We start from the raw sequence: 14593 nt of genomic DNA on the forward strand, positions 1-14593 counted from the left end.
GGATCGAAAGTGACGTTCAGTGATTGGATAGTTACAGAAAGTTGTTACAGTTACGTTGTACTGGAGCTCTATATAAGCAGGCTGGCTGAACCCTTCAGTTCAGTTCTGTTCTGGCCTGTGAATAAACAAGAGCTGTTTGGAGAATCGCTGTGTCGTCTGATATGTTCACCCACAACTTAACACTGGCCATATACCCCTGCCCAGCGACTGTGCTCATCAGATCGGGCACTGCTGAGAGTGTTGAGTGATGAGAAATGTGCTTAGCTTGCGCTAGGAACCGGGCTTTTAGTATTTCGGCTCCAGCCCCCTGGAATCAGTTTGTTCTTGAAATCAGACAGGGAAATCCACCACCAATGCACTGTTACTGCATCAATGGCATGTTGCAGAATACACTTGGGGGGCACTTTGGGACTGGAGCGGCCCCCTGTTTTTGGATGCGGGAAGGTGGCTGTCACTGCCCTGGCAGACCCTGTGGGAGAAAGAGAAGCTGTGTTTCACCGACCTGTGGAATGCTTCCGTGTCCTCTCCGCATCTTTGTACAGCGACCCCAAGATATCTCCCATCGATTTGGAGATCCTCATCTCGTGCTGTTTGCTGTTGTTGGGTTGCAGAGACTACGGGAGGTACGCGAAGAGAGAGTTGTTAGGTTTCAGTCTCCTCCTTAGGGAAGGATGCTTAAAATATTCCAGGCATATTCAGTCTCCCTGTCCAGGAACATATCGCTGGACCCTAATCTGTAGTGGCTGGTGCCCATGGGAACTGATAGGGCAGAAATCAGGGAGCCCAACAGTAGGGGGCGCCAGAGCCAATGACAGGCAGAGCTAATGGATTCATTCTCCAGTGAAGGAGAATCCACCGCTTTCCAAGGTCAGCTGTTCCACGGTCAAACAGCTCCAACTGTTAGAAGGTTATTCCTGCCTGATGTTTTATCAGACCCTCCTTTCTTGTAACTTGAACCCATGTTAGAAGACATCTGAAGGCAGCCCTGTTTAGGGAAGCTTTTAATGTTTAATAGGTTATTGTATTTTAGTGTTTTGTTGGAAGCCGCCCAGAGTGGCTGGGGAAACCCAACCAGATAGGCGGGATATAAATAATAAATTATTATTATTATATTATTATGTGATTGGACTCCCACTCCCATTGTCTCTGACGTAGGGCAGAAGGAGGCTGTTGGGAAATGCTCCCTTTACTCTATGGTCTTCACTGGCCCCAAGGCTGGGGAGCCTGAGAGATATTGCTTTGTCCAAAGCGGCTCAGGAAGGCACACGAGGAGACTTGCTCTCCTGCCAGAAATGGTGTTTTCCAGCTTCAAAATACAGTGGTACCCCGGAAGTCGAGCGGAAACCATTCTGGAAGTCCGTCTGACTTCCAAAACGTTCAAAAACCAAGGCGCGGTTTCCGATTGGCTGCAGGAAGCTTCTGCAGCCAATTGGAAGCCAAATCGGACGTTTGGGTTCCAAAGGACGTTCACAAACCGGAACACTCATTTCTGGCTTTTGCGGCGTTCAGGAGCCAAAACGTTCGAGTCGCAAGGCGTTTGTCAACCAAGGTACGACTGTAATGGCAAGGGGTGTGGGGTTGGACCCCAGGCAACCGTGGAAGGTGAGAGGGAGACAGAAAGATTTGGTTCTGGTGGGTGGGAACTATAGAGTGCAGGCTTGTGTGTAGAAATATCGCACTACCACACAAAATTCATGCCGTGGGGTATTGAATCTAGGGCAGGCACGTCCAACAGGTAGATTGTGATCTACCGGTAGATCACTGGGCATCTGTGGAAGATCACTGGTAGATCACTGACTCCCCCCAAAGAAGCCCCAGAACTTCGGCTGCCCTAAAAAAAGCTAAATATTTTAGCTCTGCAGCCCATAAAAAGAAGCTCAACAATTTTGACCTGAACCCCCCAAAAGGGGGTAGATCACTGCCAGTTTTTAACTCTGCGAGTAGATCACAGTCTCTTGGCAGTTGGCCACCCCTGATCTAGGGAATCCAAAGGGAAATCTGTCTAGTTAAGCTGAAGAATTAATCGCAACAGCCTTTTTGCCAATTGGGCGCCCTTCAGATGTCTGGAACTACAACTCCCATCTGCCCCGGGCTGAAAAAGTCCCCACCACAACCACTCCCACCTCGGTCTAGGTGAATCCTTGGTCTGATCCTGCAAGGGAACACTTATCTCCTCATCCCAAATCCCAAATAGGCTGGGTTTTGCTTGAGGGCTGCTAGATGCTTACAGGATGGCAACTGCATCATGCAGGGGCTGTTCAGCCAGTGGGGTGAAAAATGGACTCCAAAGCAGAGTGAACAAAAAAACAACAACCCGAAATGACTAGCTGCCAGTTCTAATGTGTCCCTTGTGACATATTTGCCACCTGATACATCATTAAAACATGCAAGAGCGTTTTGACTCCCTGGGACGAGAGCATCGCGTTTTGTAAAGGTAAAGGGACCCCTGACCGTTAGGTCCAGTCGTGGCCGACTCTGGGGTTGCAGCGCTCATCTCGCTTTATTGGCCAAGGGAGCGGACGTACAGCTTCCGGGTCATGTGGCCAGCATGACGAAGCCGCTTCTGGCGAATCAGAGCAGCACACGGAAACGCTGTTTACCTTCCCTATTTATCTACTTGCACTTTGACGTGCTTTCGAACTGCTAGGTTGGCAGGAGCAGGGACTGAGCAACGGGAGCTCACCCCGTCGCGGGGATTCGAACCGCCGACCTTCTGATCGGCAAGTCCTAGGCTCTGTGGTTTAACCCACAGCGCCACCCGCGTCCCCTTCGCGTTTTGCTTTGTACACCAATGGAAGGAGGAAGGGGGTGGTTGGGAAAAGCGCAGCCGCTCTCTCACGTTTGTTTTCTTTGCCGTTTTCACAAACACTTTGAGGCTCTTCAGAGAAGGGCTGAGGTCCAAGTGTTCCACTGCCCGGTCCAAGTCTTCCTGGGATTTCAGGGGAATCAGGAGCTGGGAAAAGATTGAACAAACACCGTTGTTGCAGCTGAGGTACAAACAGAGGAAGCCAAAGAGCAGCCGGGGGCTTGGGAACTGGCGGGGAGGTGGGCAGTTGGACCCGGGGCACAGCAAAAGGAACCCGAGGCCCCCCGGCAGAAAATAGCAGCCAAACATCTGGGGGCTTTGACCTTTTCTTCCAAGATAGCATCCCCCCAGAGGAATCGGATAAAAGTTATCAAAACATCAGCCTGCGAAAGGGAAGGTGCAGAAGCGCCGCTGGCTCCGCTGGAGGGAAGACCTGTGTGGAAAAAGTAAATAAAAGACTCCAGAGACTTGGATCCGACTTGCAAAATATTACCCACCAAGAGAGGGACACATAAACTGCAAACACAGCATCCAGCTGCTCTTGCGTAGTTTGTCAGTTTGAAAACAAGACAGGCGTGCTTCTTAAAGGCAGCCGCTTCTGAACGCTGGGCTGCAGCATGCCCAGAGAATTAAATTGGTTATTTCATTCAACAGATAATTACAGGTTTCCCTGCAAGCCCTGAGTGTCGAACCACCATGGAAGCTGCTCGTTGTGTCTCTGAATGAGTCCCTACTCTGGGTTTTGTCTCCTTCCAGGTTTGTTCAGACGAGTGACTTATTTAGAAAGAAAGAAAAAAGAGATGGGCTCCTCTGAGAGCAAGGTAGAATAATACTTCTTTTGGATATAAAAGCTGCTCCAATTTCAATTCAGAAAACAGCGTGCTTTAGTTATCCGGTCGTGGAGGCACAGATTTCATTTGCGATTATTATTGTTAGGAAAACTTACATGTGTCTAAAATAAACACCGACGGCAGCTCACAATATAATTTAAAAGGAGATCAGTCCACAAAGAGGCAAAACTAACATGCAATTTAAAAACACCAGGGAGAGCAGCTAAAAATTTGTAGAGTGTAATAAAAACCACTGAGAATGGACTCTCCAAATGTCCCAACCAATTGTATTTCTGGTGTTGAGACTGGGATTCAAATCAGGTCCTCTTTTGCACTTCCCAGACTAATATATGGATCGGAACTTAATTAAAGAGAGGCCTCATAAACGTTCATAATGTGAAGCCAGGCCTTTGGCTGATTGACATGCTATGCCATTTTAAATGTGTTTCTGGGAGGGGGGGTTATTGTTTTGTCTCTGGTTTTTCTTTTATTATGTATTTTGTGTTCTTATTCTGCATTTTAATGTTGTGGAGCACCCTGTGATTTTTGGATGAAGAGCCGTATACAAATTTAATAAAGAAAAAGAACAACGGTTATCCTTAAGATTTCGCACGCCTTCATAACTTGCAAAGTTCTCTGCTCAAAAAAAGGTAGTGCGATCTTTAAAATACGTTTATGATTGTGTGAATGGAGATGATGTATGCTTTTAAGCATGTGTTTTGTAATAAAATGTTTTTCAAAAAACACAAATTGTGTGGATTTCTTTCTTTTCTTTTCTTTTTTAGAACAAAATCCACAGGTAATAGCACCCACCCTGTGGAACGCCCTCCCACCAGATGTCAAAGAGAAAAACAACTACCAGACTTTTAGAAGACATCTGAAGGCAGCCCTGTTTAGGGAAGCTTTTAATGTTTAATAGACTATTGTATTTTAATATTCTGTTGGAAGCCGCCCAGAGTGGCTGGGGAAACCCAGCCAGATGGGTGGGGTATAAATAAATTATATTATTATTATTATTATTATTATTATTATTATTATTATTATTATGCCAAAATGGGACAGAACAGACATATGAATATGCATATGTGAAAGTAACATGAAGTTAGTTTTGTCAACAATGGGAATTATTCACCCATTCCAACTTTGTATTTGAACATTTCCCCACCCCTAATCAGTCTAGCCTGGAATTTGGACCTGAACTTTGGGGGCAGTTCCCTGGCAGTCCCCTAACCTCACCCCCCCCCACCCTCCACCCCCAAACCTACACAGGCCTTCCAAAAAACTGCCTGTGCTTGGAATAAAATGTCCTACGGACTTAGGAGCCTCTCCACCAATGTTCCATGTGGTCCCGTGCCCGGTTATCGAGACGCCAAAAAAAGAGACACCATGTTTGAAAACTTCTGCCTGTGGTCCTTTTGCCTAATTGCTTGTGTCTAGCGGGAAGGTTTTCTGCCTCGCTTGCCAACGAGGCTGCTCTTTACATGAAAGTTCCCTACCAGACGCAGACCTAAATATAGACACATGTAAACCAGAGAGAGAGAGAGAGAGAGAGAGAGAGAGAGAGAGAGAGAGAGAGAGAGAGTTGGCAGGTTGCAGGCTCAGGAAATGGAGCAAAGCTTTCTTACAGCCGGTAAAACTGAACAGCTAAGTTAATGAGGCAGGGCACCCGTGGCGGGGGGAGAAGAAGGGGGGCACGATTTGCCGAGTGCTGATTCATCACCTCGCTAAGCTTCTCAAGCTTTGAGCCTGTGAGGGTGAAGAAGACAGGTGTAGGATATTAAGAATGGTGGAGGTGTCTTGGCCAACGTGCTGCGGCTCCCATGCAAAAACACACGGTTTTCAGCCTGAGAGTAAGAAAGGAAGCAGGTTGCAGGGAGTTCCGCAGGTTTCCAAGCAAGATTTACATTGAACTGCGGGAAGGCTGGCTGGGGAGCAGGAAGTCTACTTGAGATAACAATAGAAGCACCTTGAAAACAATTTGGATTAGATGATCCTACTCTATCGACAATTCCAGCACAGATGCAAACAGGGAAAGATCTCCACATAATGATTAAAGGTAAAGGTAAATATACGCCTGACTGTTAGGTCCAGTCGCAGACAACTCTGGGGTTGCAGCGCTCATCTCACTCTATAGGCTGAGGGAGCCGGAGTACAGCTTCCGGGTCATGTGGCCAGCATGACTAAGCCGCTTCTGGTGAAACCAAAGCAGCGCACAGAAACGCCGTATACCATCCTGCCAGAGTGGTACCTATTTATCTACTTGCACTTTGACATGCTTTTGAACTGCTAGGTTGGCAGGAGCAGGGACCGAGCAACGGGAGCTCACCCCGCTGCGGGGATTCAAACCGCCAACCTTCTGATCGGCAAGTCCTAGGCTCTGTGGTTTAACCCACAGCACCACCCGAAAACGATTACTATTTATTAAGTTTCTGTACCGCCCTTCACCTGAAGATCCCAGGGCAGTTCACAAAAGAAAGACACAAAAATACATACCGTAGTAACAAAGAAAAACAAGAACACCAGCACTCCAGAACACACACAATTTAAAAGGCCAGATAAGTTTAATGAGCCAAAAGCTTGGGAGAAGAGGAATGCTTTTGCCTGGCACCTAAAGCTACATAACAGGGGTGTAAAATTATTATTATTTATTTATTGTTCCTGTTCCTGTTGTTCTTATATTTATATCTTGCCCATCTGGGTTTGTTGGAAGGTATTTAGTAGGTGCTGAAAGGACAGCAGAGGCGGAACTTGTCTAATATTTAAGGGAAAGGTGCCACAGCGCTAAATGCCCAATTGCTAAATGGTGCAGAAAGGGTCTCCTGTTCAGGTGGCATCTGCAAGCCTCTCCCCAGGCAGAAAGCAAAGCAAAAAGGTTGTGCTACCCTGGTGCTCGGCTACATCAAAGCAGAATATGGCTCCTGTAGCTTCCATAAGAGCCAGGGTCAATTAAGCAGTTTATCATTATTGTTTATTAAATTTGTTAGCTGCTCTTTATCCTGCCCAGGGCAACCCAAAGCAACCTGCAACCAAATTAATAGACCCATTAAATGTTAGGTGCAAGGACAGCTTCGGCAGGTGTCATGAATGGCTGAGAAAAGCTGCCTTTGTGCCCAGTTCTTAATTTATACTTAACAAGATATAAAATGTAAAAAGTAAAGGACCCCTGGATGTTGTTCTTTAGTCATTTAGTCATGTCCGACTCTTTGTGACCCCCTGGACAAGAGCACGCCAGGCACTCCTGTCTTCCACTGCCTCCCGCAGTTTGGTCAAACTCATGCTAGTAGCTTCCAGAACACTGTCCAACCATCTCGTCCTCTGTCGTCCCCTTCTCCTTGTACCCTGCATCTTTCTCAACATCAGGGTCTTTTCCAGGGAGTCTTCTCTTCTCATGAGGTGGCCAAAGTCTTGGAGCCTCAGCTCCAAGCGTGTTTTCAAACTGCTAGGCTGGCAGGAGCTGGGACAGAGCAACGGGAGCTCACCCCATCACAGGGATTCAAACCTCCGACCTTCTGATTGGCAAGCCCAAGAGACTACAGCGCCACCCACTCCCTAACAAGATATATACCATAGATTCCGGCGTATAAGATGACTATTTAACCCTGGAAAAGAGGTTTAAAAGTCGGGGGTTGTCTTATATGCTGGGTATGGCTGCAGTGGGCGGCGGGCTCTGCTCCGCACTGGGAGGAAGCCGCCCAGCAAAGCTGGCTTAGCATCGCTGGGCAGCTTCACCGGGCAGCTTCCTCCTGGCATGGAGCCCGTCGCCCACTGCTGCCCAGCGAAGCTGCTGAAGCATGTAAGACGACCCCCCAAATTGGCAGCTGCCAATTTGGGGGGTTGTCTTATACACCCAGTTGCCTAATACGCCGGAATCGATGGTATACAGTGGTGCCTCGCAAGACGAAATTAATTCGTTCCGCGAGTTTTGTCGTCTTGCGATTTTTTCGTCTTGCGAAGCACGGTGTCGGAAAAGCTTCAAAAACCACCACAGTCTTTAAAAACCTCAAAAAGGGCTACCACACCGCGTTCTATGAGTTGCTCCTCGAAGTCAAGTCGCAACTGTATTAACGGTGTTAAGAAAAAGGAAACAAACTTGCAAGACGTTTCCGTCTTGCGAAGCAAGCCCATAGGGAAAATCGTCTTGCGAAGCAGCTCAAAAAACAAAAAACCCTTTCGTCTTGCGAGTTTTCCATCTTGTGAGGCATTCGTCTTGCGAGGTACCACTGTATACAGTTTAATTAAAAAAAAAAACCCAGCCAACAAGCTCTAGGGAAACTTTCTTAGTTTGCTGTAACCCGCCTTGCAGAGAGGAGGTTGTTTTAAGCACACACACATACAAGCAAGCAGAGAAACCAACCTCGTTGTTGGCGTATTGCAAGTCCATCATCTGCCCAAAAGCGTCCATGGCTTTCTGCAGAACTTCTTTGAACTTAACTGGCCTCTGGAACTGCATAATCCTGCAAGGAAATAATAGGCATTTTGTTATTTAAAGCGTCGCTATGCCTCTGCTCAGTAATGTGGGGCAGCAGTACATTCTTCCATTGCTTTCACTTCTGAAAAGCAAATACACATAACCACATTGCATGCAATTAAATTAAACTCAATCAGTTTTAAACAAATTAGCATACTGTTAGAAAGGGTTACTCCTTTTGGTTTTTAAGGATCCTGAAGGACAGGCAGTTTCTTTCTGTACGTGTGAAACAATTAATGGAAGGGAGAATGACTCTGGGCTTTATACGATTTAAGGAAAAACAATGACACACATCAGTCTTCATGCAACTAGGGAAGGTAATAATAATAATAATAAATTTTTATTTATATCCCGCCCTCCCCAGCCAAAGCCGGGCTCAGAGCGGCTAACAACAGTAAAAATAGCACAATTTACATAAAACCACAGTCAATTAATTAAAATACATTCTACCTTTTCTCTCCATCGTGGTCAAATTTGATCCTGGCATTCCGCAACTGAGGAACAAAAAGAGATAGAAACCCATTAGCTCTCACTAGATGGTCTTAAGTGAGCCGACTTCGGCCTCAGTCTGCCTCCCCTCCATCTGCAAAATGGGGGGAATAATAGCAAGCTGCCCTGCAGGGTTGCTAAGAAGCTCCAAGGAGGAGGGTGTACACCAAACACTTTGAATGTTCTCTGAAGGAGGAATGGGGAACCTCTGGCCCCTTAAACAAAGCTTGACTCCAACTCCCATCAGCCTCTGCCAGAATGGCCAATGGTTAGAGATGAAGGGAGCCACAGTCCAAGAAAACCTAGAGGACCCAAACAGAAGAAAACTGCTCTAGGTGTTCTTTGAGTCTAACCCTCCATTGGGAAAGGAGTATGACAAGGCTGTACACTGGTACCTCGGGTTACATATGCTTCAGGTTACAGACGCTTCAAGTTACAGACTCCGCTAACCCAGAAATAGTACCTCGGGTTAAGAACTTTGCTTCAGGATAAGAACAGAAATCGTGCTTCAGTGGCGCAGCGGCAGCAGGAGGCCCCATTAGCTAAAGTGGTACTTCAGGTTAAGAACAGTTTCAGGTTAAGAATGGACTTCCGGAACAAATTAAGTTCTTAACCCGAGGTACCACTGTATATTGTCTCCCTGCTTATTTAACTTATATGCAGAATTCATCATGTGAAAGGCTGGGCTAGATGAATCCCAAGCCGGAATTAAGATTGCCGGAAGAAATATCAACAACCTCAGATATGCAGATGACACAACCTTGATGGCAGAAAGTGAGGAGAAATTAAAGAACCTTTTAATGAGGGTGAAAGAGGAGAGTGCAAAATATGGTCTGAAGCTCAACATCAAAAAAACTAAGATCATGGCCACTGGTCCCATCACCTCCTGGCAAATAGAAGGGGAAGAAATGGAGGCAGTGAGAGATTTTACTTTCCTTGGCTCCATGATCACTGCAGATGGTGACAGCAGCCACGCAATTAAAAGACGCCTGTTTCTTGGGAGAAAAGCAATGACAAACCTAGACAGCATCTTAAAAAGCAGAGACATCACCTTGCCGACAAAGGTCCATATAGTTAAAACTATGGTTTTCCCAGTAGTGATGTATGGAAGTGAGAGCTGGACCATAAAGAAGGCTGATCGCCGAAGAATGGATGCTTTTGAATTATGGTGCTGGAGGAGACTCTTGAGAGTCCCATGGACTGCAAGAAGATCAAACCTATCCATTCTGAAGGAAATCAGCCCTGAGTGCTCACAGGAAGGACAGATCCTGAAGCTGAGGCTCCAATACTTTGGCCACCTCATGAGAAGAGAAGACTCCCTGGAAAAGACCCTGATGTTGGGAAAGATAGAGGGCACAAGGAGAAGGGGACGACAGAGGACGAGATGGTTGGGCAGTGTTCTTGAAGCTACCAGCATAAGTCTGACCAAACTGCGGGAGGCAGTGGAAGACAGGAGTACCTGGCGTGCTCTGGTCCATGGGGTCACGAAAAGTCGGACACGACTAAACGACTAAACAACAACAACCCCCCATCAGCCAATGTCTAGATGATGATGAGTGTTGTAGCTTCAACAACATCTGCAGTTCACCCAACACTCCACACCAGAAGGGTACTTTGCTGGAGATTGGCTCTGGCAGAGGTTGGAGGAGAAGGTGCCAAGTGCCAGGCAAGCCAGCCGAACAAGGTCAGTTGGCTGTGTCTGTTGTGACAGGTCGCAAGTGGTACAGGCCCATTCTGGACCGGAGATCTCTCTGCTGGGCTTCCAGAAAAGAGTTCTAGAGTTCTAGAAAGAGCAGATGGCCAAAGTTTGTAAGCCTTAAGACAGGCTTCCTTAAATTCAGCCCTCCAGATGTTTTTAAGACTACAATTCCCATCATCCCTGACCACTGGTCCTGCTAGCTAGGGATCATGGGAGATGTAGGTGGAAAAAATCAGGAGGGCTGAGTTTGAGGAAGCCTGCTTTAAGAGATGGACGTTGGGAAGGCCTGGATGATGCCAGAGGGATACAGGAAACTCGGCTAGTTTGCCTATTCTGCTCTCCAGAGATGGGAATGCTTCTGAGAGCAATTACCAGGCCTTAATACGAGTGGAAAGTTTACATACTACAAATGGATCGCGGACAAAGTCCTGGTTTCCCAACACACCCTAGAGTTGCAGTCCTGCAGTCCTGGGGTTTGGTCAATCCACTTCATAGGCACAGGAAGTAGTTTATGTGTCAATTTCAGCTTCTCTTGGTTTCTCATTTTTTCTAGACTTAAACTCAGTTCAGTTCTCCACACGTCTGCATCAGTTCGCAATTCTTTTTTTTTTAAAGTCCTTGTGAAAATTCACCAGCATTTTCGTGCAAATTTCTTCTAATATGCAATCCCCCCCTTGCAATTTCTCCTAATATATGTTTTTTTTGCACAGCAATTTCCCCTGATGTAATGCAACTTGGTACTGTTTTTTTAAATGCACATGTGTTCATGCATATTTTATATTATTTTAGAAAACGCATATATTCCTTGATTGTGGCAAAACTTCTAAGTCATGGGTAGGCAAACTAAGGCCTGGGGGCCGGATCCGGCTTGCGGACAGTCCGGATATCAATATGTTTTTACATGAGTAGAACGTGTCCTTTTATTTAAAATGCATCTCTGGGTTATTTGTGGGGGATAGGAATTCGTTCATTCCCCCCACCCCAAAATATAGTCCAGCTCTCCACAAGGTCTGAGGGACAGTGGACCGGCCCCCTGCTGAAAAAGTTTGTTGACCCCTGATCTAAGTGTTTTACAAGCAATTACCCTAGTAAATGGGTATTTCCGTGAACATTACACGGCTAGAGAAACGCACCGCAAATTTCGAAGCAGTGTCTGGGCTTTGGTTTCCGTGATGCTTCAGAAAGTATGGATTTGGAAGGTTCACCTTTCAGCATGAACGGGGCTGAATTTCCCCCACATCCCTAGCAAGCGCGCACATTCCTTGTGGCCTGAAACCAAGCAGCAAAGCCCATTGGTTGGAGGGCCCCACTATTAATAGATTTTTCAGAAATAAATAAATACAGAAATAAATTACAGCGTCATCTCTCTCCTCCCTTCCTTTCTTTTCTGGGTGGAAAAAAAATGTATTCCCTACGCAGGATAAAGCAGGCCTTGGAAAAATCAGCCACACGTTGCTTTCTATCAAATAAGGAGAATTCCTAGATGGGCGAGTGGGGTGATGTCTCTTCCTGAAAATGCTCCTTATCTTTTACTCATACTTTGCCCAGAGCATAGTTTCCATGCTCCCATCCTACACTTCATCAGGGTTTTGAAGAACTTTGAAGAACTGCCACTATTTTGTGACATTCTGGTTACTGATACAGCTTTTAAAAAGGGAGGGGGGACCTATAAGGAGGGTGGCAACACCAGAACAGGGCCTTCTCTGTTGTGGCTCCCTGCCTGTGGAATGCTCTCCCCAAGGGCATTCGCCTGGTTCCTTCATTATACACCTTTAGGCGCCAGGAAAAAATGTTCCTTTTTAACCAGGCCTTTGGTTGATCTGATTTACATCCTATGTAAAATGTAAAACATCCCTTTTGAAATGTGCTTGTGGGGGGGGGGGCTGCTATTGGGTTGTTGTTTTTACTTTGATTATTTATTTTGTGGTTTTATACAGTGGTACCTCAGAAGTTGAACAGAATCGGTTCCGGAAGTCCCTTCGACTTGCAAAACGTTCAGAAACCAAGGCGCGGCTTCCAAACGGCTGCAGAAAGCATCTGCAGCCAATCGGAAGTTGTGTCGGGATGTTCGGGTTCCAAAGAACATTCGCATTTCCAGGTTTGCGGCGTTCGGGAGCCAAAACATTTGACTCGCAAGGCGTTCGGGATCTAAGGTACGACTGTATCTTGATTTTATCCTGTGATCCGCCCTGAGACCCCTGGGTATAGGGCGGTATATTAATAATAATAATAATAATAATAATAATAATAATAATAATAATAATAACAATAATAATAATAATAAGCCACACACAAAAACTCGTATTCAGGTGGTTCCCTCCCCATCTCTCTGCTCACGAGTCACATGGCCTCCTTGATCCTGGCTGCAAAAGGGGCAACAGAGGACGCTGATTTGTGCTGAGTCAGATCATTGGTCCATTTAGCTCAGTATTGTCTTCACTGACTGCCAGCAGCTCTCCAGGGTTCGAGGCAGGAGTCTCTCTCAGTCTTACCTGGAGACGCCGGGAATTGAACCCCAGACCTCCTAGATGTAAGGCAGAGGCTCTACCTCTGAGCTACAGCCCTCCCCATGCAAATCGTATGTCCTGGAAGTGTCCTAGAGAATTGCCAGGCGCAGAAATCTGAGCTTTTATGCAATGAGCGCCGTTTGCTTCGCTGAGCAAGAGAGCTTTGAGCCGCCACCCCCGCCTGCAAGACTCGACGCCGTTTCTGCTGACCAGAACAACTCTGTTTAGGAACAACGTGTTGCTGGAAATCGCCAGAGCACTTGTTTAAAACAGCCCCAGAAGAGAGGGGGAAATAATGACTGCATCCTTCTTCTCCGGAATGAAACAATAACAACAACAGTGACCTCCTCTGGGCGAGGGCCAAAGAAAACACACCAGCCGCCTCTCACATAACAGCACTTGGCTGGCGAGGAGAGGAATCCGAGAGAGCCAGATGCAAAGGGGGGGTGGGGGAGAAAAGATTTGCAGGATTTCGACTTCCCCTGCACTCAAGTGTCGCTCGCTAGGAAAACAACTATTTGAGAAAAAGGGGCCCAAAGATCAACTTCATTTGAAACGGGTGGATTCTGTACCCTTTGCAGGGTAAACGCGAGGATGGGAAAATGTCTTTTTGTATATAGAGACGTCCAACTTTTATGTAAGGGACGCGGGTGGCGCTGTGGGTTAAACCACAGAGCCTAGGGCTTGCCGATCAGAAGGTCGGTGGTTCGAATCCCCACGATGGGGTGAGCTCCCGTTGCTCAGTCCTTGCTCCTGCCAACCTAGCAGTTCGAAAGCACACCAGAGCAAGTAGATAAATAGGTACCGCTCCAGCGGGAAGGCAAACAGCGCTTCCGTGCGCTCTGGTTTCCATCACGGTGTTCCATTGCGCCAGAAGCGGTTTAGTCATGCTGGCCACATGACCCGGAAAGCTGTCTGTGGACAAACGCCGGCACCCTTGGCTTGAAATAGATAACTAGGTACCGCTCCAGCGGGAAGGCAAGCGGTGTTTCCGTGCGCTGCTCTGGTTCGCCAGAAGCAGCTTTCTCATGCTGGCCACATGACCCGGAAAGCTGTACGCCGGCTCCCTCGGCCAGTAAAGCGAGATGAGCGCCGCAACCCCAGAGTCGGTCATGACTGGACCTAACGGTCAGGGGTCCCTTTACCTTTACCTTTAATGTGGCTGGACGTAAGACATAAGAAGAAGCACCCATTGATCTGGCCACCTTGGCCTTTGACCCCACCAGGGCCGGCCCACTGAAGCAGGCGCCTTGAGCGGCGGAATACAGTGGTGCCTCGCAAGGCGAAATTAATTCGTTCCGCGAGTTTTTTTGTCTAGCGAATTTTTCGTCTTGCGAAGCACGGTTTCCCATAGGAATGCATTGAAAATCAATTAATGCGTTCCTATGGTCAAAAAAAGTCCAAACAAAGCCAAACTTGGTACAACAAGAGTTTATTAAGTGCTCTTTAAAGTCACACATACTGTAAAGAGCATTTCAAAATTCAAACCCAGAATTTTTTTTAAAAAACAGCAGAGTGGCCCAATGGTCACAGAAAATCATAAAAATGCAGAAAAAAACCACACAAGCTTCCAGATTCTTGCAAACCCCTCCCCAACTGTTCCCCCAGTCACCCACCACACAGAAATTCAAACCCAGAATTTTTTTCGTCTTGCGAAGCAAGCCCATAGGGAAATTCGTCTTGCGAAGCAGCTCGAAAAACAGAAAACCCTTTTGTCTAGCGAGTTTTTCGTCTTGCGAGGCATTTGTCTTGCGGGGCACCACTGTACCATGGGGCAATGCCCAGCACCCCCAG

At 46.9% G+C, this 14593-nt stretch overlaps 1 protein-coding gene across 1 annotated transcript in view; it reads right to left on the reverse strand.

The window, feature by feature from the left end:
- The window catches only part of LOC114607438 (mitogen-activated protein kinase kinase kinase 3-like), a 111961-nt gene that overhangs the window by 27255 nt on the left and 70113 nt on the right, over nt 1–14593 (reverse strand). Inside the window, exons 4-7 of the mRNA XM_077936707.1 lie at nt 8555–8598; nt 7991–8090; nt 2840–2953; nt 503–614 (exon numbers count right to left, since the gene is read on the reverse strand). Coding sequence (XP_077792833.1) covers nt 503–614; nt 2840–2953; nt 7991–8090; nt 8555–8598 — 370 coding nt within the window. The remainder of the gene's footprint in view (nt 1–502; nt 615–2839; nt 2954–7990; nt 8091–8554; nt 8599–14593) is intronic.

This window comes from Podarcis muralis, chromosome 12, assembly GCF_964188315.1.
Source record: "Podarcis muralis chromosome 12, rPodMur119.hap1.1, whole genome shotgun sequence".
In the NCBI taxonomy this organism is placed as follows: Eukaryota; Metazoa; Chordata; class Lepidosauria; order Squamata; family Lacertidae; genus Podarcis; species Podarcis muralis.